Here is a 22,082-nt window from a genome sequence, read left to right on the forward strand (position 1 = left end):
TTACTCCAAAAAAGGAGATATGTCTTCACCTTGAACATATGATCTGCATGCAGGTATCCAGGTGAAGAGATGTGGAGGCTATATTGAAAGAGCGAGGGTTTAGATTCTGTTGTCTATATGGAAACAAGTGTAGTCTCAATTAACATTCATGGAATAACTGATGCTGTAATGCCTTTTTCTTCAAGGATGTACTAATGCTTTGTGAATTATAAGCTCTTTAGTACTGAAGGAGGAAAAGGTAAACATCAGTGTTGTAGGGGCTGTGTTCACCCAAGTGTACGAGTGTGTATTTTCACCGTTCAGAGTCCTGGGAGAAACTGCTTGGGTAAATCTGGTAACTGCTGCAGTAATCCATAGAACTTGTTTTGGCTTTACCATTTCAGGTTGAAGGGAAAACAGAAGAAAATGAGACCAACAAAAGACGTCGAAAAGGTCTTTTTGGTGTCTTCGAGGAGGTTAGTGTTCAGTGGTGTCCACATGCATCCATCTCCTTGATGAGCACCAGAGGAAGCAGCTGGAGTTGGGGGGCCCAGGGCTTGGCCGCTTGTGCTTGCAGAAACAAAAAGCCTGTGCCTTTAAAGCCTTGCATTTATTGTGGTGTGAATGGAAGAAGAGCTAAATTTATTTCAATCATTTGGTAGGGAGGGCAGCATTACCTAAATTGCACTGGTTTTCTTTCTGACCCAAGAACATTTAAACTATTGGGCATTTGGGGGCTTTTTTTTTTTTTTTCCCCCAACTCAGTTATTTAAGCAAATTTTTGTTTGAAGAGTTTGCATTGCAGCTTGATTCCTAGACCCTCTCTGATTAGTTACCTCTGTGACTCTGCTTTATCTTCACCAGCACTGATTCATGTTCCCTTTTTACTGTGCTCTGGGACCAAAGAAAATATTTTTGGTCACTTTTGCACACTTAACAGTGTCATTTTTAATTTACTGTAGGTTGTATTTCCTTTCAGCCTTTGCAAATAAGGATTTTACCTCTCTATTTCTCTCTCTTCATGAGTGTCATAAGTGAACTCAAGAAAAACATAATGTATTGTTTCCTTGCAGGCTTCAGGCTTTTCAAGCCAAGGGACAAATGCTGGGAAAGAACAGAATGATAGCAGAGAAGGAACGAACCAGAATAAAGTTAAATCAATGGCAACTCAACTGTTGGCAAAGTTTGAAGAGAATGCTCCAAATACAATTTTGCGGAGGCAGGTAGGTCATAGATGAACGTAAAAGTAACCTCTGAAATTAAACTGTAGTCCCTCTTTGTGAATGTGGTGCAGATTTCCAAGGAAAAAATTGATCTTTTACGTGTTTGCAGTGTTGTCTTCTTTATACTTTATGCAAATTAAAGGTAATCTTCTCAATATTTAATGAACAAATGTGACTATTATAGATTGACCAATGCATATTAATGTAATGTATTAATATCTGTTACATTAATAAAGTGTTGTGGAATTGCAACTTCTAGAAATCTCTTGCAAGCCAGACTAGAATTTTTTGATTGTTTGGAAGACTAAGCTGGATGCATGTGGTATTGCAGAAGGACTTTTTTTCCTATATTCTATGAGTAAAGTACATCACATATCTAGTGGAATCTTTCTTTGTGGAAAATTTAGAAAGCATAAGAAGGGAACCTAATCTTTTGCAAGATGTGTCCAGCTGCCATTTCCCTTCCTAAAGTAGGCATAATGGAATATGTTTGTGCATGCCACAGAGTTTTCATGGTGGTTTGTCAGTGTGACTAGTGGCATTTTAAAAATAATCCTGTGCTGTCATGTTAGGGGTTAGATCAAAATCACACTTGAGCCAGTGAGGTTTGAGTCAGCTGAGTTTGGATCTGTCACCTAAAAGATCTGAAGGAAGGATGAGCAAAGTGTTGAGGTTCCGTCAAAGGTGGTGGCTTTCTTACTTCTTTGTGCTTGTATCCGTTTATTTATTTACATATTTAAGTCCTCCAGAAGTGTAGGCTTTATAGATGTTGAGTGGCTCAGCCCGTGAACCGCTGTTGTTTGCACTCTACCTGGCTCCTTGTCGATGCCCTGAGCTTTCCACGTGCGACAGAGGTTTGCGTGGCTGTGTTGGAGGCCTCAGTGTGCTACCTTTTGAACGTAACCTCTCCTGAAGAATACCGAATGTGCTGATTTTTAGGTATATCTTTGATGGTAGAAGCAGTTAATAAAATGGGTAGGTGACAAAAGTCTGCAAAACATGTTGTTGAGCTCCGTAATGTGTCTTTAGAAGCAGCTTTTCTTTCTGCCTCAAAAGATCTTTGAATCCTATTTACTGTCTTCCTGTTTTTTTCCACTCTGTCTTTATAATTTTAAAAATGCTTCACAAGGAGCTAATAGATAGACCAGCCCTGCTGTCTTCTGACCCTCCTATTAATCCTCGCTTTGCTAAACCTAAGGATCCGAGTCTTCTTCCACCTCAACCAAAAAGGCAGGTAGGAGCTCATATGGGTAACACCTGACAAGCACACCATTTCTCGTACTGCTGGGAACTCAGTGTTATTGTGTAACTACAGAATATATAAAATATCTTGATGTAATCTGCAGAGTTATCAGATATATTTACCTGAAAAGTGTGAAAGCCATGTTAAAATTTAAGGCTATTTTATACCTGGTTAAGCAGATGAGAGAATTTTTTGAAATAATTAGTAACTGTGTGGAAAAAAATGCCTAAAAACATAGGTGTTGGTTTCTGTGTTGTCATATCCAGATTCCAAATTGTATACTTATCATTGTATAACTATATTTAACATGCAAGAAAATTACAGCAGTACCTGAAAATGTATCTGTGCATGTACTCAATGTTTTGGCCTGTTGTAACGATAAGGCAAAGGGAGATTTCCACCTTGAGAAAACTAGCAAAAATGTCTTAAGATAAAAGCTGGGGCATTGAAAAGCTGATATTGATGCCCAAGTTTTTTATTCCTTTAAGTAGAACTTGTAAGAATTTCTGCTGGAAGCTCTTTTGCAGCATCATATACATGGGGCAAAAATTTTTAATATGTTATCTAATTTTTCTCTTAGTACTTCCAATGAAAGCAATCTCATATTAAATAATAATGATATTCACTTTACTTTACTTTAGAGTTTTACTTTAGAGTTTTAAATGGAAGTAAATATCCTGTAGTAGCATTTCAAGAGTAGTCTGCAGTGAAATGAGATCTGCATTGCATGTGGAAATCTGCAGATCAGCTTGGTGAAAAATGCGGATTCATAAATGGGTTGAGAATTGTTGTTTTAAAGGCAGGTGTGCTATCCCAAAACATCAGGAGCATACTACAAGTTGATTTGCATTAGGTTTTAAAATTTTAATTCTGAGAAATTTGGGAAGTTTGCTTATTTATTTAATTGGACAGATAAGGCGAAGTAGAAAACTGTCACAAAAAGACCACCTGGAAGGTCATTTTTAAGACTGAATTTGATAAAGCTGAACTGTTTCAAATGTTTTGCTTACTTCAGAAAGCTATTTTATGTGAAGATTTAAATTCAGAGACCTATTCTAAAGAATAGGTCTCTGAAGAGAATGCTTTAAATCTGAAATATCTTATAGCTTGACTTGAGTTCAGACTAGATCTATATTTATGCCAAGAACTGCTGTTGATATTCTTACAAGTTGATTGTAAGTTTAGTTTCAGGCAGATGTAATGCTAAAAAACCAAACCAAACCAAACCCCAAAACCTTTGATAAAAACCCTAAAAGGAGAAGTAGTATCATGTTCTTCTGCACTGATGCTGTCTGGGGTTGTTCATAAAAACTGAGACAAACCTAGAGAAGGATGTCAAGACCTGCGTAAATTATGTAGGACTGATTTACTCCAGTGCATGGACACAAGCATCAGAGGTGCAGCAGAAAGTGTGTAAAGAGTGATGCGGGAACATTTTCTTTCTAGTGATGTGCATGCCTGTGCTGCGCTTTCGGAAGCATCTTTAAAAGCTGCATATGCTGCATGGTAGTGCAGAAAGCAGATTTTTTTTCACTTCCAGTGTTTCCCAGTTTCAGGTGGTAGCTAGGAGTGAACACGAGGTCAGGGAACCCAAACAGTCTTTAAATGGTTCTGATCATATGGCCAGGAGAACAAAGACTGTACAAAAACCAGATACCCAGCCCAGTCTGTCAGAAACCTCTGAAAATCTCGCATCTGCCTGTTCTGCTGCATTTGTACTTTCTGGAGTGCTTGAGCGTCTTCAGCACCTGGAGGAAAAAATGAAACAGGTGACAAGCAATTTCTTTTCCTTTCTGTCTCTTAACTGTGTATGTTAATCTGTATACTGTATTTTCCCTGGATATGCTGGCTTTTTCTCTGTTGACTTTAGGTTATATTAAGACAATAAAAAGTCTTTCTGCAAACTTCCGGTTTTCTGATGATATATGTGACATTAACTGAAAACTCTCTCTCTCTTTTTCTTTCATTTCTTGGCTTTCCTTCTCTTGCCCTTAATACAGAAGAGAGCTCAGAATATAGCAAATAGGGAATTCCATAAAAAGAACATTAAAGAGAAAGCAGCACATCTTGCCTCAATGTTTGGATACATGGAGTTCCCAAAGGTGAATATTAGCTTTTGCACCTGAAGAAGTGCAAAGATGACATATAAGAATTCGTGAGGGGAAAAAAATTTGCAGTGGTTTTGGTTTTAACTTTCTTTTCATCCTGAGTGGATCTGAAAAATAATTTGGATTCTGAGACTGGTAAAAAACTTTGTTTAAATATTATTGCATGATTTAATTTAGGTAAAATACAATTTAAGTCATAAAGCTAGTAAGAGTACTTTAGCACAAGAGAAATTTCTTAAAATAAACCATGTCTTGTGCTTAAGTATATGCTGGTAGCTCACAGTTTCTAATGAATTGGTAAGTAGTAGCTCTTAGGGCAATCTGGCATTCCTTATATTTTCTTATGCTTTCTCCGAGCACTATCTTACTTTACTGTCCACTGTAAATATTTTTGATAAGAAATCTGAGTACAATAATATCTTTGGCATGATGATTTCCATGGCTCCTCACTGTGCAGAAATAGAGAACAGACCAGAACTGTAGCTGTTATATTTCTTTTCTTTTTTTTTTTTTAATGCATGACTGTGAATTTATTCTCTTAACTTGCGCTAATGTCACTGTCTCTTGGATAATTCTTCTGTTTCTGCTTTACACAGAATAAGCTACCTACTAAAGGCTTAGCCCATTCTCAGCCCCCAGCTCCCTCTTGCCCTCCACCTCATGATGCAGCTGCTGCCTCTTCTCCATCATCTGTTGGTTCAGCTTCCCCTGCTATTCCTTCTAGACAGGTACTCTATTAACAGATTTTTTCCTATAAAATCCAAACTTGCACTAAAGCCGCTGCTGCTTGAGAAATGGCTTGGATGGAAAGTACTGCCAGCAGATCTGTTGTACGGGTGGTATTTCACGTTTGACTCAAACTTTACTTTGTTCACTGTTGTTAATTCTGCATGTTTGTAAGAGGAAAGTCATTGTTAAAAATAGTTCAGGTATAAATCTGAAGAGCAGAGCCAATCGTTCACAAAAATTTTTTCTTCAATTACAAAAATTTTGCCTTGCTGCTTATTTTAAGCATTGTGGTGTTGGATAATAGTACAAACATGCCTAGCAGAGAGAGAGCTTCACATTGTGTAGCTGACTGGGTGTTACGGGATTGGTTAGCTGTTCTTGGGTGGCATTTGTGTTTCTTTCAGTCTGGACTGCAGGGAAGAACCTGCACGATAATGGTTATTTTAACTAGAGGACATCTCTTAGAATGGCACGAGCACTTGCCGAAACAGACAGATTTTATTGTTGTTTTGGTTTTTTATTATTTCTGCTCTGAACTTGCTTCTGCACATTAATTGCTAGAATACAGTTCTTTGTAACAGCAAACTCTACAGAGAAGAAATGTACATACTCTGAATGAAGCAGTTAGGTAACACTTGAATTGGAGATATTCAGCTCTTACTACTTAAGCTGATGTTACAGTGGCTGTGCTTTTGTCTGTGGAAGGTTAGATGACATTAGCTTCTAGCCCCTCTTGTTTTAGAAGGATTTCAACTGAAGGAAGTTTGGTATTTTTCAGCATTTCAGGGCAGGTGAAGGCCCAGGTTCCCTTTCCATCACACACAGATCACGTAGCAGCAGTCTGAGAACATCGCAGTATAGAACAGGGTTGGTGTGGAAATAAAGGTGGAAACTTCAGGTTTCTAGAAGTATTGAAGGTGACTGCTGTGACCTAATGCAGGTGCTGCTGGAGCTGGCGGCTCTGCTGCCTGACACACGAAACAAGCGCTACTCAGCAAAATCGGGTACCGTCACCTTTTGCTACGAGGAGGAGCAAAGCGTTCTGCCTGCTTTTCTAGTATTTAAATAACAGTAGTTTGGTGAAATACTCATGAATATTGCCCAACCTCAGGTAAGCCCTGGCTGAAGGTGATTTCCCATCTGGTAGGTGTTCAGCGGGACCATTTCATGGAATTGTCCTGGATCTTCTTAGGTTATGTTGCACCATATTGTTCATGCGGGTTGGAATTGGGCTCACGGCCTCAGCTGAGCAGGTAGATACTGAGCTGACTTGCAGTTTGCAAAGGCACATTGCTCGGTTGAGATAGAGCTATGTTGAAAAGACTCCTTACTCTCATTCCCCAGGAAAATACAGGCGACACGGCTCTTCAAGGACACTGCAAGCCCAGCAAGTGCCTTACTGGGGTAATCCCCTAATTCCCTTCAGCTTCAAATTAATTCCTTTGCCTGGATTTACCTCTTACTTTTTATGACCTAGGAGCTACAGCATGTGATGGGTTTTAAGCTAAGCAATGGTTTTCATAATATCAGGACTTGTTACTTATTTGATTTGGAGAACCATTGTGATGGTGCAAAGAAAAAAAAAAACCACAAAAATGACAACAACAAGAAAACCACCGCCAATGTGAACAACCCTATAGAGTAAGAGAACCAGGCTCTTAATCATATGGAAACTCTGTGAGTAATAATTTTACTGGGATTTTAAAATCCTTCTTACAGAACATTGGACCTGAGCAGTCATTTTTGGATGTTTTAATTCAACTGCATTTTGTTTAAAGTGCACTCACAGTCTTTTATTCGTTTGCCATTTTATTTAAAAGCTGCAGTGATAGTTTGTTGTGACTTCATTTCACTGAGGCTGAGTTTAATTGAAAGTGCTCTCTCCAGAGGTAATGGCAGAATGCAGCACAGCTGAAGCAAGAAAATCTTGTTCTGTCACCAGCACAGTAAATATATATTCATGTCATTTGGTAAATATTTGGCTGGTTAGATAGGAGTACATGTATTCTTTGGCATATTTGAGAATTTTTAAATAGCAGGTCTGATAATCAACAGGAAAACTTTTTCTTTCCTCCCATTCGAGGTAGCTGAGGTAATAGCTGATCCAAATAGAATGCCCACGTTCAAAAAACCCACCTGAGCTTCCTTTCCGGGGTTGCCAGTGGGTACAAGTGACACTGTTGGTGCCACCCTTGCTACAGGGGTAACTAAGAGGGAGTTGGAGAGGTTGGACAGGGTGAGTCAGCCACGGCGGTTGCAGAGCAAGGGAGGGTGCCCGTCCTCTGCACCCACTGTCGCAACACTGAGGGGTGATGGATGGTCACTGTGGAAATGGACATTCGGGTCAACCTTGGGGATGGGGACAGGGGACCCTTGCACGGTAAGGAGCAGGGTGCTGGGGGAGGCCTGCAGTTCGCAGCACTGGCACCTTTTGGAGCAGGTTGTGCACTTGCTTTACACAAGTAAAGTGGATCCAGCCCTGGGGACAGGGGATGGACTCCGTGGCCTTTTGGACCTGTGTCCAGTACCATTATTTGCATTGGTTTTGTGCTGGTGAAGTGTTAATGGATGTGCAAGACTTTTGTTCTCCATACTATTTGTGTGCTGTGAGGTCAATTCAGTCCTGTTGCTTTAGGTTTACCTCCCTTTGGCAACTTAACTGCTGTTCCTCTTCCAGTTACACAAGCCATGTTTTGGCTTACCTTTTGTTATTTCTCAAGCAAAATTCTCCCAAGAAGCAGATTTCCTATTGCTGTTTTTACTGTAAGAGTATTACATCTTCAGGGAACACCTCCTGCTGCCTTGATTTCGTTATAAGGGATCTGTCCATACCCTTCCATGGTTAAATTGTCGTCCCCATGTTTTATCTTTTAAGAGTGCACACTTTTCAGAACATGATGATTTTATCTTACTCTATAAAACACTGGCTAAATGTGCAGCACTATATAAATAAAATTTGATAATATTTCAGGTGCAAAGTGCACAATGGGTGCTGTGCATGATAATTTAACAATATGTTTGGACGTCTCTGCTGTGAATATGTACCAGTAATTGCCTGTGTTTGTGTTATCTTGAGGGTGGGGCTATAGGACTCAGAATTTGTATTTCTGGTCTCTGTTCCCAGAGATATCGCTAGGTATGTCTAGACTTCAGTATGAAAAAAGGCTTCAGGATTGGTAAGCCGACAGAAGGAGCTCCCTCATGCAGCTCTCAGTGTTTCTGCTTCTCCCAGCAGAAGAACAGAAGATGACAGAAGTCTTTTGAGATTTGTAAGACTTCATGAGATATGACCTATAAATATCAGCAGCCTCCTATCCTTTAATTAGTTAGTACTGTCATTTTAATTTCAAGTGAGCACTGAGATTGTTATCAGACATGACAATCCCTTACATCTGTTGGATTTTCATCGGAACAGTATTAGTTATATGGCATAGTTATTGAAAATGGTGGCTAAGGAATCTTACTGTCTTATTACAGAAACGTGTTACTAAGCCTCAGTCCTGAAAAGAGCACTTGAAAGGAAGGCTATGGAAGCATATTGTTTCTTTTAAAGACATACAGTCATTGCAATTTATTAAGAATTAACTTCTATATGACACTATATGCAAGTTGCCAGTAATAATCACAACTACCTTCTAGCTTTAATCAGCTGTCAAAATTTGCATAGGAAGAATTATGAATTAACAAATATATTACAGGCTGGGCTTTGGCTGTTCCTGTTTTCTGTTTCAAGTTGGATTGACCTTCAGAAAACTATGTTCATCTGAGCTTTGCAAGAGTGAATCCACACAATACGTCATAAGTGCTCTGAAGATGTTGCAATCAGTGAGCTTTGCTGCCTGCAGAGTTTGGACCAGCTACTTCCCTTCAATGACGTGACTTTAATTGCCAGCCCTAAGCAGAGCTTGGGTGTTTCCTACCCACAGTAACTTAGTACTCAAATGTTGTTTATCTGTGAGGTAAAATATATGGCAGGTGGCACCAAAAATAAATAAATCGCTTTCAAAGCAAAATAAGACCAGGAAAATCATTAAGGATTGAAACAACAAAGGGGAAAGCATTGTGTGCTTGTGGAGCCATAGAGCATGTTTCCTTTGTTTTATGAAAATGAGGCTTACTTGCTGGTTGGCTGTGGTGTTATAAATAATAGCGCAGGGAAGTATAGAAGACAGCTTTCTCTACCCACATTAATAGCCACCCTGATCAATCTGCTGAAAAGCTTTGGTAACATGTCATTGACAGGTCAGTAGTCTTAGTAAATCACAAACTCTTGGGGATTTTTAAGTGTGTCCTTGGTTGTTTCCTGAAATTTGCCATGTTAAGGTAACTCTTTAAGATTCCTTTCCAACAAAGGATTTAAAGCTACCTGCCTGAATTGTGAGCAGTAGCCTGTTACATACATATTGATAGTGGCCCCAGCACTACAAAATTGCATGTGTGTGTGGGACCTCACGTACGGTAGTAGCCTCAAGGGTAGTAAGTTCATGAGCAAAATATAAAACCTATTGTGTATATACTGAGTTTCTAGGGTACCTGAGCTGCATCAGGCAGGCAGAGGTCTGCGTGCTGTTGAACAAACCTAAGCTGTGTAAGAGCTCACAGGTTCTCTAAAGAAATGTGCATAAATCTGGGGTCAGACCCTCTCTTGCAACTGGAGTTTATTACACTTAAATGATTAAATATATGAAGATGCTATTGAAGATTTTGACCCCCCAAGCAGGGTGAGGTGTAAAGAAGACCCAGGGTTGCTCAGTGGTTTTTCTGTTGTCGTACAAGGGCAGGAGTCACGAGCTTTGCAGGGCAGCACTGCTCTTGTGCACCCCGTCCCTCTCATTCTCTGTGGGTTTCTGATGGTAGCAGGTGCTTATGGGGCTGCCCCAGTGGATTCTCATGAATGAATGACATTTCAGTAGAACAGACTGTTTCAGTTGGAAGGGGCCTACAACGACCATCTAGTCCAACTGCCTGACCACTTCGGGACGGACCAAAAGTTAAAGCGTGTTGTTAAGGGCATTGTCCAAATGCTACTTAAACACTGACAGGCCTGGGGCATCAACCACCTCTCTAGGCAGCCTGTTGCAGTGTTTGATCACCCTCTCGGTAAAGAAACGCTTCCCAATGTCCAGTCTAAACCTCCCCTAGCACAGCTTTGAACCGTTCCCCATGCGTCCTATTGCTGGATCCCAGGGAGAAGAGACCAGCACCTCCCTCTCCACGTCCCCTCCTCAGGAAGCTGTAGAGAGCCATGAGGTCGCCCCTCAGCCTCTTTTTCTGCAAACCAGACAGCCGCAAAGTCCTCAGCTGCTCTTCACAGGACATTCGTTCCAGCCCTCCCACCAGCTTTGCTGCCCTCCTCTGGATGCTTTCAAGGACCTTCACATCCTTCTTAAATCGTGGGGCCCAGCACTGTGCACAGCACTCAAGGTGAGGCCGCACCAACACCGAATCCAGCGGGACAATCACCTCTTTTGACCGGCTGGTCACGCTGTGTTGCTGCTCCCCTGGATGGGGTTTGCCCCCCGGCTGCCAGGACACACACCGCTGGCTCCTACTGAGCTGCTGTGGACCAGCACCCCCAGATCCCATCCTGCAGGGCTGCTCTCCAGCCACTCCTCTCCCAATTTATATTCGTGCCTGGCGTTACTCTGACCTAGGTTCAGAATCTGGCATTTCAGCTTGTTAAATGTCATCCCGTTAATCATTGCCCAGTGCTCCAATCTAAGTAGATCTCTCTGCAAGGCATTTCAAAAGTGCAGTACGGAGGCTGTAGCAAATTGATCCACTCTTGACTACCCACATACCCAGTTCAGTAAGGACAGCCAGTAGAGAACTTGCCCCAGTGGCACGTCCTTATTAAACACCTTCTCCAAAATGAGCTCGAATCAGTCTTCAGGTCCGCTTGCTTCCTGCCCTCCCTGCTGGGCACTAGCAATGGTGCTTGTGTGCGTGGTTGTTGATGAGGAGGCCAGAAGAGTCAGCAATCTTTTGGTCACTAGGTTAAATTGAAATCCCATTTGCTTTTACATAGAATGTGAGATCACATTCATTACAAGAACATTTCCTTGTAATAACATTTTTTTAAGTATGCATAAACATGCAATTTTCTTGTTTTGACTGCTTTACTGTTGACACAGATTGCTCCAATGGGTGGAGAACAGAAATCAACCATCCTGATGAATTGCAAGGTGTAGTTCAGGCTCAAGGATACTTTTCCTGAAATTCAACTACTTGCACTTTAAGCGTAGCCTTATTGTTTAACTGATTGCTCCAGCTTTTAACTAGTTCAAGGTAAACTTTCTGCTCCAACTGACTTTGAATGCTTTCTTTTACCTAGGAGCTCATGAGTAATAAGTTTTATACAGCCTAAAAGTTGCTCAGCATATTCAGAGGTGCAGAATTTGGGAAGGAAAATTTTGTCTTTGGCGATATTAAGCAATACAAAGGAACGTAGTTTTCCTGTAGTAGCAAGTAATCTCACTTCTAGTATCGGTTTATAATTTAATGTACCACTTAGGACAGCATTGCAGTACGTAATTAAGAGTTTACTTTGCTGTTGTTACCCCACACGTTGTACAGATATTGAATAATATTTTAAAGTCTCTTTATATTAAACAAAACTAAGCAGTACAGGAATTTGTCCCTTGAATGGCCTTTGTTGTATTAACATACATATTTTGTATCTGCCTATATATTAAGTTAAGTATGGGATAACTCTCAAAAGATAAGGGGAGATGTAAGGGCTGGACATGTCCCAAGTTCCTGAACCTTAGGTTTTTTTATTAGCAAGAATATTTTTATCCGTCGTGATTTTTAAAAACACACTCACAATGCTTTATAGTTGCTTTTAAGCGTGATAGAAAATATTTTAATGTTATTTTAAAGTATCATTAATGCCATCGCTTTTATATTTTTTTCTTTTTTCCTCATGGTAACTGTATGATCCTTTAAAACCTTTCCATTAGCAAGACTTGATGTGGTGGCAGTAGAAAAATCATTTCACTGAGAAGTGTGGGACTTAAAATTTGGGCTCTGTAGGAGGCAAATGGAGCGTAATATATCATGGATCCACTAAGAATATTAAAAAAAAAAAAAAGTCCTAGCTTCAGGAGATCCCTGGCCATACCAGGATGGCCCTTGCTGACTTTGCCACCAGAGAGGCTGTGAGATCTTACGTTGACTATAAAACTAAAATTAAAATCACTACAGGAAATTTGGTTCAGGGTAAAAAATACTACTGTAAATCTACCAAGTCTTCACAGACCTTTTTCCAGGAACAGAGACCTGCAGTACCTGTCTGCGTGCCACTCACACACACATCACACACCCCTTCCTTCTTCTCCAGTCCCTGGGCATGTGTTTTGGCACAAAAACCTGGACCATGCAGTCAGTCGTCTGTCTGTGTGTGTTTGGAGCCACAGCCTAAGGAACCGCAGTCTCCTTGCCGGCCTCTTTGATAAATTTGGTTAGAAACAGCCTAATATTCATGGCTACAATAGTGTGATAAAGCAGATTAAAGGAGACATCTTCCTTTCATGAGTGTAGTTCTCCAGTTTTCCCTGGCATTGAGTTACTGGAGAGAGGGAGAATGGTTACTCTGTGAGCATCAGCAAAACATTTCCATGTGGGACCTTTAGTACATTTTCATAGAATGTTTCCTGAAATGCCGCAGTTGGTGGTCCATTAATGGGAAGTTTAGACCCCACCTGCTGTTCTGAAATATAAAACAAAGTCCTGAGAGGTCAAAGTGAACAATAGGGTTTTTTAATCTATCGGAATGGTCCAACCCTGATAGCCAGGCAGGAGGTCCCAGCTCAGCCTCCCTATGGACGCGGTGGGAGGCCTTCTGCTGTGGGAGCAGCGGTTGCTCCCAGCAGGTGTTTTACCGTCTTCTGCGGGGAGAAGCATGTGGGCTGCATGGAAGCCTTCTATGGCCACCAGCTGGACCACACTGGTCATGCATGAACATGCTCGTGCTCTGCTAGATTTTGCCTCTGCTCTTTCTTCTAGCCTCTCTTTCTCATTGTTTGCATGTTTTCAAATCATTCTTGTCCTTTTCTCATTAAATTCTTTTTCGAGAGTAACTAAAGCTCTTCCTTCTACTCTTCATCTTCTCCCCTTTTCTGGTTAGATGACTGTAGGAAAGGTCTCACATGCCATTGGAGCTGTGGCTGAAGTTCTTGTCAATCTGTATGTGAATGATCACAGACCCAAGCCACAGCTTTCCCCTCTTGAACTGGTAAGACCGAACCCACAAAGAAACAATAACTTGATTTAAAAGAGTGGCGTTTCCAGAATGTCGTAGCAACTTAACACCCTGGTTGTGGAGCACGTTAAGCATTATGAAAGGTTTTAGTCTAACACTTACTAAGGAATCAAGTGCGTATTGGCAAAATATGCTGATGTGTGAATATGCTGGAAATATTGCTCACCATGTCTTCTATTTAAATTTTTATTACTTGTCTGTATGAATTAAAACTTCAAGAGGCTTTTATTAAATGTAATTACTGGTACAGTTAGTAGCAGAAGACAATTATTAATCAGGGTGGCTTCTAAAGAAAGTTTTGTGCAGTACATGTTTATGCAGTTATTTTTAGCTCACAAATGCTGAGTCGCTGCGCCTCATTTTGAAGAAGAGCTGGTTTTAAACTCTGGCACTGTTCTGTGTTGAATTCAGAAGCGGTCTCTGGACAGAACTACAGGTTCTTGCCCCATTCCTCATTCTCCATCTCCTGCCTCCACTGCTCAGAGCTGTCAGGTATTGGGAAGTGAAGTAAGGTCTTGTATTGTTGTGGTGACACTTACTTATTAGCCAGCACTAAACTCCGATTGCTTCCGATTCATTGTGACTATCTGACCTGTTCTATTAACATATTTTTTTAAATGCATTTGTGTGTTTTTCCATTTGCATGGTTGTTCATTTGGAAAGTTTCATGTAGTTCATACTCTGAAATGATCCGTCGCAGAAAAATGAATCACTAATGGCAGATTTGGAATGGTATTCTCAACTTACAAACACAAGAGTGTGACTCGTGACAATGACAATTGTGACTTGCACATAACATTAAAAAACTGTTCCGAGGCTGCCCTTTGCTGGCAGATTAAAGATGAGTTGCGTGGACTGTGTGCTCCTGTCTGAATGTGCCTGGGCTCTGCCAAGCCTGGGCCTCCTCTGTCCCCTGTGTGGTACCGTGGCAGAGGGGGAAAGGGAGGGAGATGGTGGCGGCTGTGGTGGAGACAGGGTGCTCATCTGCACCGACCTACGGCTTAGCAGAATACAACAATGCAAAGTGACATCCTCATACCTGCCTCTAATAAGAAGAGGGAAGCCTAGTGGCATCTAATCCATTTATAATTTATTTTTCTGTACCATTTGCATGTATATCCAGAGAGGATGAGATTCGTGGCAATTAAAAAATGTTATTTGCCAGCCCAAATTCAACAAAAACTTTCAAAATAGTTTCAAGTTGCTAATATGGATTGTATTTTAAAGTTCAATGAGTTAAAAATATTCTGACTGTCTGTGGTAGGAATTAAATGGATTTTTTTAAACAAACTAAGCCCCAGCTTGGCTGGTCTCAGTAGGAACGTGGCTGAGAGGGGAAGCACATCTGCAGCGATGTAGGTGGCAGTTCGGACACCAGCACTGAAGACTGTCAGGTTTTCTTCCTAGAATTTAAAGCCCGTGTCTGCATTTTCCTCTGGACTGTGTATGAACTGAGTGTCTGTTTCCTCATCTCCAAACGTGTGCCTGCTGTTGGAGGCCGGCAGCTCTGCCTTTGCCCTCTGCCCGGGAGCACCGATGCCCACAGCCCTGAGATGCGGGTGCCCGGGCCAGCGCGGTGCAGGGCGGTGAAAGAGCATGTGGGGCCGATGCTGCTCTTGTACCTGAGCAAACCCAAAATGTTGGTGAGCTCCCACAGGGAAGCTGGATGCAATCCAGCTGAAAATTCACCCTTCGAAATCCTTCTGATGTCTGATAAATGAATTACTGCCTAAACCTACAGAATTGCAGAAAATGCATAATAAAAAAGCTGACTGATGCTTATTTTAATTGTGTGTGGAGGGGGCTGTGTAAAACTTCAAGCAGCTAAAGCAGCTGCCCACATAATAGGAATTTATATCTGGATGTAGTGCAGCAGTTTTATGTGCATTTCTATTTTTTATCTTTTAACAGGGATCTCTGCGAAAAGAATTTCCTCAGTCTGTTGGGGGGAGTGACATTTGTTATTTCTGCAATAAACGGGTATATGTTATGGAGCGGCTGAGTGCAGAAGGCCACTTCTTTCATAGAGAGTGCTTCAAGTGTGAAATATGTTCTACAACACTCCGTTTAGGAATTTATGCCTTTGATGTTGAAGAAGGTAATATACGAGCTATTTAAGAATATTTTAGAATGTCCAAGTATCAATGCTTTTAGTGGAACTAAGGAGAAAGACCTGGCTGAGTAGCTCGGTCAGGAGGAGGTCTGCCAATTCTGTTGTTTACGTCCACGCTGATATTTGAGTCCTTGTACTTGCAGTTCTAGTCTTTCAAAAGAATCAAGTTATGACAGACCTGAGCTTTAAATAAAGACATCCTCAGTAGAAAATAAGTTAAGTAAATAAAATGTAGCTTATCCAATTACAGGTCAGAGCTGTGTGGGGAGGAGGGTGATTTTTCTCCAATACTACAGAATTATTCTTATCTCTTACTTATAGTCAGCCATTAAATATTGTGATCTATAAGGGTAAACCATGATAGTGGCAGATTTACATGGATGGGGGAAATGTAGGTTATTTCTTTCAAGACGTTATGACTCGGGAGTTGAAAGCTGTAGTACTGGCTAAGCGGCAGTGTAATTTATTCCAGTCTGCTGTGGAATGGGAGGTTCACATCTTGGACGCTCAATCCCACCTACAGCCTGAGGTTAAGGGATGGGCAATTATTAAACTGAATTGAAATTCTCTTGCCACTTCCAAATGATTTGAGTAGATTCAAGTATTAACGTGATCTCCTTCTATTAAAGGATTAAGGGTTCAAGGCCAAAGGTGGTTCTTTTGTGGTCCAGAGAATCTTCTGCAAAGACTTTTTGAACTGATTATTTGACTTTTCGCTGCTTGATGTCTTGCGTTGGTTTGTGACTCGTTATTTATAGAATCTTGTTTGTCTGCTCTTTATTACCCTTAAACCTGTGTAGCAAATAAATGACCTCACCTTATTTAACAAATGCATAAATCTGTGTACTATAAAAGAAACCCGTTCAGACTCAGTGGCAAGTTTCCCATTCTTTTTGCTGCCCAACCATTAATTATCCTGATTTCATCTTTTTATAGATGCAGCAGTGGGGCTTCAGTCCATAGACATATAGATAAAATATCATATAACTTATTCTTTCTCTTGTAGGTAAATTTTACTGTAAACCTCATTTTAAGCACTGCAAAATCAGTAGTAAACACAGAAAGAGAAGAGCAACATTACAGCTCCAAGGAAAGGTACGTATTGGTTATATTACTAATGCAGGAAATGTTGAGGCAGATTTATCCGGAACAAGGTGCAGTACTCATTTATGTATGTGTGTGAGATACGTTTTCTACCTGGTGTCCAGAGGCAGTAAAATCAATAATAAATATAACCTTTTGGTTCTGTCAGTGTGGCATATTTATATACTGGTTCTCAATGGAAATTAACTTTTTCTATACAATTAAAGTTGAACTGAAGAGCAATTGAGAATGAAAAAATATATATAAAAACTTGAAAACAGTAGTAGAAACTGGACTTTCCATTTTTAGAAGCATATTTAACATTTCTTTTAATGCTTTCTATAAGGAGACAGCAGAAGTGTGGAAGAAAGAAGAACCCAAACCCAGAGAGACCACCACAGAAAGCACTTTGTCTACTGCAGGCAGTCCAGAGGACAGGTCCCCAGGTATCCTGACTTCCTTCTTTAGGGGCGCGCTAAGCTGGCCCCTGCGGGTGACAAGGGATCTGCTTGACATTCCCAGACGCCTGTCTAACTGGATGCATGGTTTTCTGCACGCTACCAATCTTCATTTCAGGGACAATGTATATAACTATACCTACTTGTACGAACTCTTGAGCCTTGGTGTGCCATTCCTCTGTGCTCTTCTAGAGGTACTTGCTCATATGTACCGGGAAGCAGAGCTATCACTTGAAAATTTGCTTGAATGGGTGAAAAAATTCTATAGGGTTTAGATTCTTCTGCGTGTCTTGCTCAGTTGTGCCTTTCAGATTTTCAAAATTAACAGCCTCACTATTTTCTTTCTTGAGGTTTTTTTTGTTGCTTTTTTTTCCTTTTCACGCAATTTAATGTGTGACAAATGAATGATGGATTCCTCGAGATATAAACGAGGTGCAATGAAAATATTCAATATAAAATGTACTGTATGTTAGAGCATGAAGGGCAGTGTCCAGACACATTTCCAGAACATGGACACAGATGAAGGATATTTTGTAGATTTTTTTTTGTTGTTGTTTTTTTTCTCCCTGTTTTATCCTGTGATCAGACCATTGGGGGTTTGTACATCTTAAAACCATTCTTCTCCCTACCCCTGCCTCTCCCCATCCCCAATTTTTTTTTTTATTTGACAAAGAAAGAATGTGTGTTCTTTCAGATGTTTGGGGAGTATTTATGACAAATGACTGGGTTTTGAAACCTGAATATGGCGCATACTTTTTTTTTTCCTTGCTTTCATCTTTGCTCTGGGTTATGAGGTTTATAACTTGCATGAATATGTGTTAAAAAAAAAAATAATAATTGTACTTAATTCACGTTGCTCCTAGTCATGCCTTTTACGTTTCTTACATGTGATAGATACCCTTTGTTGATAATGGGTATAATCTGTACTACTAATTTATTTGAAGTTTTGAAATAAATTTGAAGAGCAAATCTTAGTTGAGTGAAGGCTTGTTTGAAACTGTAAGTCAAAGAACTGGTAATGTAATTAGACCTGATTTATTCCTTAAGTCGAGGCTTCCCCATGAGGTAGCTGGTTTGAGGAATATCAATTCATGGAGCACTCATCGTAACTGAAATCACTGCTGTTGTGCCTCTGGGTAGGCACTGCTCCTCTTGTCTTCTGGAATTTTTTAAAAATACGAGTTTAGAACAAATACCAAAAACCTACAAACATATTCTAAGGAGATTACTTCTTAGTTGGGTATTTCATTTCACTGTATAAAGCTGATAGTGGAAAGGTGAAATTCTAGTATCTGGATCAGCTGTTAAGGTAAATTCCTTTCAGATGTCTCTCAACAAGGTCCACCTTAATCAGAAGGTGTTGGGACAGGTTAAATAAACTATTTAACAGCAAGGAGGCACCAACATCCCAAATTCTGATTTATTTTCAGCCTAGTTAGCCAGTGAGGTAAGCACATTCCCTGCCTCTCAAATACTTAAATGTTTAAATTTAGAAGTTGACCAGGAAATAGGTAAATACATAAACATGTTAATATGTGTAGCCTAAAATAAAAAACATCTGTAGCATTTATTTCTAGCCAAAAGAATGTGGCTTAAATAATAGGAAATAATGTCGCATTCAGTTAGTACCAAAGTTGAGGATCACATTCCAGTGGTCTTAAATGACTGTACTACGTATGGGCTGCCAGTTTTTTAATTTTGTTTGTAACATAATGTGGGAAAAGATGAGTTGAATTGCTTTTTTTTTTTTCTTGGTTTCTAAAAGGAAATATGTCTTCTGTTTAAAATAAATTGCAAACTGCATTTTTCTTCTAGATAGTTTGACTTTCTTGAAACAATGAAGATAAACCTTTTCACATTTTAGATTGCTTATGTATTTTGGGAAAAATTGTTAAGTATATGCACGGAACTTGAAAAAGTGCTTGAAGAAAATTGTTTAGGTATAAGGTGGCATGTGTTTCAAATAAATGGCCATTAATGCTCAAACATGTATTCAGCAAAACTTTGCTAGAATATTGACTGGACACAGCGGTGATTATAGTAACATGGTGGGCATCTGTATATATGTAAAGAAATGTATCTGTACCTCTTTTATAGCATTTAAAAAAAACCCCTACTTTGAAACACTGCATACTTTTTAATTATTTGCTAATGATGATGATCATTTCTCCTCTAAAAAGGAAAAAAATTGCAGTGCGATTTACCATGTTATTCCTGCAACACAGCAAACTGCTAAGTGCTAAAATTTTAACATTTGGCTTGCCATCAGTTTTTATTTCAGTTTGTCAACAGCAAAGTCTTTTGGAAGATTTTTTTTCATGACATTTTCTCCCACTGTTTACTACGGGAAATTTCCTGCTTTTCAGGAGAGTGAGCATAATGGTGAACTGCCAGGAAATGGCGATACAGCAAAAAACTTGGAAATCTCTGATGACCAATGAATTTAAAGCAAATTAATCTTACTGGTAGAAAGTTTAAAATTAAAAAATAAAAAGATGGTCTTGGCTTTATATAGGTTTATATAATGAGGAATAATATTCTCACATTCCCACAAAAGAATTCAGGAACTTGCATAATGAGAACATTTTCCTGGAGAATCTTAATTACACGGCATATTCCACTGGGAGTTTGCAGGTGGTTCTGCAACTTTGGGAATGTTTTTTTATTGGTATCAATCTAATTGGTAGATTTTGTTAAGTCTCTTCATCTTAATGTTCTGCTAGTAAGATTTGTACCTATTTGTCCTCGTTCATGATTTAATGAAAAAAGGCAATTTCATTTTGGCCAATTCTTCTTTGTGCCTACATAATCGTTCTGATACTTTCCTGTATAACCAAGTTAAGTTCTGTGTTTTTTTTTTTCCTGCTGTCTTTTCTGTCAATCTCCCTCGTTGCTTTTAGTCCAATTCATCATTCCGGTCCTGCACCCGCTCACTGGCTGAAGCCTTTCTGCTCTCAGGTGATTTTTTTCTGCTTGCCAGTTCCAAAGTTGTGTGACTAACACTGTTGTTTGACAGCATTTCATTGCGCCTTTTTCAAAAGACTTTTGGAGCAAACTGTGTGTGTCTGGTATGTTAATGGATGCAAGCTTTGGCATGATCATTTAACCTCTTGCTGAGTTCACGGTTCTAGAAAGGGTAACGTCTGCTCTCTGTAGAGAAGGTTTTTCTCTCTGTGTCTGTGCATGTGCAGTTCTTTGTGCCTTTAAGGTAAGTTAGGCAAGTAAATTGTTTCTTGAAAGAACTAGTTAAAGCCTCATTTCTTTCAAAGTATTGAAGGAAAGGTTTAAAATAAGGTCAGGATGAGATTAACCATCTGATTCTCCTGGTTGGCGTGAGCACCTATTTCCATGGAGCTCAAACGCGCAGTGGGCAAGCAGCGTTTGAGCACTGTGGCGCTTTCTAAGCACTCTGCTTTCGTACTGGAAAAGTACAATATAAAAGGATTCTGTTGAAAAAGTAGCCAAAGTGATGCAAATTCCAGTCTTTCACCCAAGGTAATGTAGCAGGCAGGCCTAACAGCAATACATGTGCATGCTATTTTTGGTCTGAAATATCAAAATGCCAAGTTTATATAACCAGAGTGTTTTGGTTTGAATTGTTTTGTTAACTAATTAACTAGGCCCCATTTACCACTTTGAATGGATGTGTCTTGCTGCATGAGGCATTGCTGCTACTCTCCATGACAAATTCGTGCGATTATTTTGTAAGGTTTTTTTTACATAAGTCCCAGTGTATGTCATCACATGTGGATAATCTAGAAGGGGAGGTGAATCCAAACCAAGGGCTGGGGCTGGCAAGCAAGGGCACTGAGGTTTCTGTTGCCCCAGCCTCCTCTGCCAAGGGTCCCTTTCAAAGGGAAGGGCCTTCAGGAATTGATCTAAGCAATTTTCATTAGCGGCCAGACATCCTCCGTCACTTGCCCCATTTCGCACACCTCAGTCAGAGGTGCAGAAGGGCTGCAGGGTGCGAGCCCAACTCTCCTTTTCTTGCTGACCTGCATGTTTATGTGACTAAAGCAATTGGATTTATTTGTGTGGGTATCCTAAAATGTCTTGCTGGATTTGAAAGTCCCCATGCTATGCCCACACAGAAACCTCTCTGTATTTTAAGTGTCACTTCCTGCACAAATAGTTAGGATGTGACTTCCTATGTATTTCAGGGCTACGGTGTTTTGTTACAAAGCTCAAGCATGCTTTGAGATGAAGGTCGTGACGTAAAGGTCTGCCATTTCAAACCACTTCCCATTGCTGTGTCTTTTACCCTCTGTTGCAGAGTCTTCCTAGCTCTTCCTGGCCAGTGAGGATTCTGTCCTTCTCCTAAATCTTCTGTCTTCATTTTACTTTATAATATTAACAGAATATTTTTACTAAATAGTTTTTAATGCTGTATTTAAATTTTCACATGGAAATTCTGTATTTTGCACACAGTGAAAATTGTTTTAGCTTTATTTATGATATCTGCTGTAAACAAAAATAAATGTAGTTCTTTATAAGTCTCCTTGTTTCATCTCTTCCTTTTAACAATATTTCCTGAGGACAGAGGCTTAATAGTGACTTCACACTCGTCTTGCAAATTCCTCTTCTGGTGGATGCTGTTGTGTTATCTCTGACCCAAAGGCCAGAGAGTTTCACTGTGGTGGTATAATCGCATGGGTGTCCCTTTTGAAAGGGATAAACATCAGGGTCATTGACAAGTTATCCCATCTGCTGCGGATCAGGAGATGCCTGGTGTTGGGATTTATCCTTCCTGGGAACAATAGGTTGGTGTTGGTGAGCATGTGGGTTGCTTGTATCACACACACAAATGGCACTTGTCCTCTTCTCTTTGACTTCTGTTACCTTTCCTTAGGTTTTTATTTTACATATTAAGAAATGTCATAAAG

General features: G+C 40.0%; 1 protein-coding gene across 3 annotated transcripts in view; it reads left to right on the forward strand.

Moving 5' to 3' along the window:
* The window catches only part of MICAL2 (microtubule associated monooxygenase, calponin and LIM domain containing 2), a 131,200-nt gene that overhangs the window by 60,551 nt on the left and 48,567 nt on the right, over positions 1–22,082 (forward strand). The window contains exons 15-27 of one of the 3 annotated variants that reach the window (XM_065635410.1): positions 384–455; positions 1,053–1,202; positions 2,332–2,436; positions 3,996–4,214; positions 4,446–4,547; positions 5,150–5,281; positions 13,411–13,518; positions 13,957–14,037; positions 15,457–15,643; positions 16,665–16,753; positions 17,088–17,187; positions 20,100–20,157; positions 21,360–21,658. In XM_065635410.1, the coding sequence (XP_065491482.1) occupies positions 384–455; positions 1,053–1,202; positions 2,332–2,436; positions 3,996–4,214; positions 4,446–4,547; positions 5,150–5,281; positions 13,411–13,518; positions 13,957–14,037; positions 15,457–15,643; positions 16,665–16,753; positions 17,088–17,187; positions 20,100–20,140 (1,386 nt within the window). In that variant the 3' untranslated portion in view covers positions 20,141–20,157; positions 21,360–21,658. Of the gene's footprint in view, positions 1–383; positions 456–1,052; positions 1,203–2,331; positions 2,437–3,995; positions 4,215–4,445; positions 4,548–5,149; positions 5,282–13,410; positions 13,519–13,956; positions 14,053–15,456; positions 15,644–16,664; positions 16,754–17,087; positions 17,188–20,099; positions 20,158–21,359; positions 21,659–22,082 lie in introns of those variants that run through there. The other 2 variants (XM_065635409.1, XM_065635408.1) reach the window with 2 other exon arrangements.

Source organism: Caloenas nicobarica, chromosome 5 (assembly GCF_036013445.1).
Source record: "Caloenas nicobarica isolate bCalNic1 chromosome 5, bCalNic1.hap1, whole genome shotgun sequence".
NCBI lineage: Eukaryota > Metazoa > Chordata > Aves > Columbiformes > Columbidae > Caloenas > Caloenas nicobarica.